The sequence below is a fragment of the Arachis duranensis genome, chromosome 4 (assembly GCF_000817695.3).
Source record: "Arachis duranensis cultivar V14167 chromosome 4, aradu.V14167.gnm2.J7QH, whole genome shotgun sequence".
NCBI classification, from domain to species: Eukaryota; Viridiplantae; Streptophyta; class Magnoliopsida; order Fabales; family Fabaceae; genus Arachis; species Arachis duranensis.
The window spans coordinates 63,993,051-63,995,050 of NC_029775.3; the positions used below are offsets into that span (position 1 = coordinate 63,993,051).

Genomic DNA, 2,000 nt, shown 5'->3' on the forward strand with positions numbered 1-2,000 from the left:
TTATTTAAATAAAAAAAGTAACCCGAGGCACATGTCATGAGTCATGAGGGAGGAGAATTTCTCATGCCACGTCAGGTAAGAGAGATATAAGCAACGCTGAAAGCAGTTAATGGCAGTTAGGCAACGGTGCCGCAGTGGTAAGTTAGTTTAAACCTGATTACTAAATTGCATCGTGCACTTAACCATGGTTAAGCAAGCTCACTCTATTATGTCCCCTATATATAAACCCTCCCAATCCATGCATCTTCTCCCTGGCTCCATTCCCACTCCTCCTCCTTCTCGAGAAACACAACACCACACTACTTTGTGTTCCCTCTCTGAGAGAGAGAGAGAGAGAACACGATCACAACAAAGCATAAGGAAAAGCTGTGACATACAACAATGGAGGTTCAGTCTCTGCGATGCTTCATCTCCCTCTGCGTTCTGCTCGCGCTGCTTTCAATTGGCGCCAATGCAAGCAACTACAACGAGAAACAGATCACAGAATCAAGGTAATTTTGCAGAGAAAGAGCGAAAACATTAAACTAAAAAAATGGAGCTTCGAACTTCTTCCACATGCTTCGTGAGTTTATTGATTTATGCAATTGTAACAGAAACTTTTCTGCTTGTTTTTCGTCCTCAAATTTTACTTCTTTATTTGTCGTTTCGTCAATTATTAGAAAGAATGTAATAACTCTAGTGAGTGTGGTTTGCGACATGTTGTCTCTCTGAATTTCGGTGATGTTTGGGTGGAATGAACAGCAATGTAGGAGAAGCGAATTCGCAGAGCTTGGAGAATTCTCCAATGGCGAAAAGGTTAGTTATTTGTTTTTCCCTCTTATGAGCTTTTCACTGACGGCGTAGAATTTTGCATTCCATTACGACCGTCCATCAGTAGAAATGAGCTGTAACACCCGTTAGATTGGAATGTGTTGGAGTTGCAGGGGTTAGTATTTCGTAAATGAAACAATCGAGGACCCTCAGATCCGATCTGAAAAATCTGAAGCGTTAAAATAATGTTATTAGGGGGATATTGTAGTCATTTTAGGCTGTAAACGGTGTCGTTTCATGTGTTGAGTTCGTTATCTGATATTGTGCTATTTCTTGTTATTTCATGCAGTGATCTTTAAATTGTTGTCTACAAAAATTTCAGGTCAGATAATGATGATTCATCAAATTTGCATGCAGTTGATAATCCAGAGGAGATAGCTTCCATGGTTGATATGTAATGTTTCTAACTCTCTCTCTCAAATATATTTAATTTGTAAATAAAATTTCTGAGCTATACGGTGAGTGTTGCTTGTTTTCTAATTTCTGGTTATATAATTGGTTCGACCTTCCTATTCATAAGGCATGTGATTGATTAATTAGATTTTATATTATTGTCTTGGAAGAAAGAAATCAGATGATCATTAATTAACACTGAATCAGTAAATTCAATATTCAAGACGGCAAACCCACTTGGTCTGGAAGTAGTATATACTGTAGCAGTAAACTAATAATGATTGAGGAAAGGATCTCGCTAGGAGACAATAGACTATTTATACAATGTGTACAATAGATTATTGAGGAAATAGTCGCAATAGAGAAGAATACCGTTAATAAATTCACATTTATTTAAGCCATTTTTTAGAAGAAAGGAAGGGTTGTAAGTTTTGTCTATACTTTTCCAAATATATAATACAACTATCCAAATGTTAATAAAAGTGAGTAAAGTGTCCGTGATTTGGGTTTGTTCATGAGGAAGCAATATTTCTCCCTCCCTAACAGTATGCAAGTAGTGTGTGTAATAACAAAATTTAAAAGCGATTACACAATAATTTGTTCAGAAACTTTACATACATTATTATTGCAAATTTATTTTTCCTTAAATATTAATTTTAGATGTCCTATTTAACGGAAGTTTATATTTTATACCTCAGATATTTTATCAAATAAATATACATACACCTAAACTATGTGCTAGCATCAGCAACTGATTCCCTATTTATGTAATTAATGACTCTTTCACAGTAGAACTT

At 35.6% G+C, this 2,000-nt stretch overlaps 1 protein-coding gene across 1 annotated transcript in view; it reads left to right on the plus strand.

The window, feature by feature from the left end:
• The first annotated feature begins 238 nt into the window (after positions 1 to 238).
• Positions 239 to 2,000, plus strand: part of LOC107484070 (probable pectate lyase 8) — a 6,608-nt gene continuing 4,846 nt past the window's right edge. The window contains exons 1-3 of the mRNA XM_016104682.3: positions 239 to 491; positions 742 to 795; positions 1,133 to 1,204. Of these exons, the coding sequence (XP_015960168.1) occupies positions 382 to 491; positions 742 to 795; positions 1,133 to 1,204 (236 nt within the window). The 5' untranslated portion in view covers positions 239 to 381. The remainder of the gene's footprint in view (positions 492 to 741; positions 796 to 1,132; positions 1,205 to 2,000) is intronic.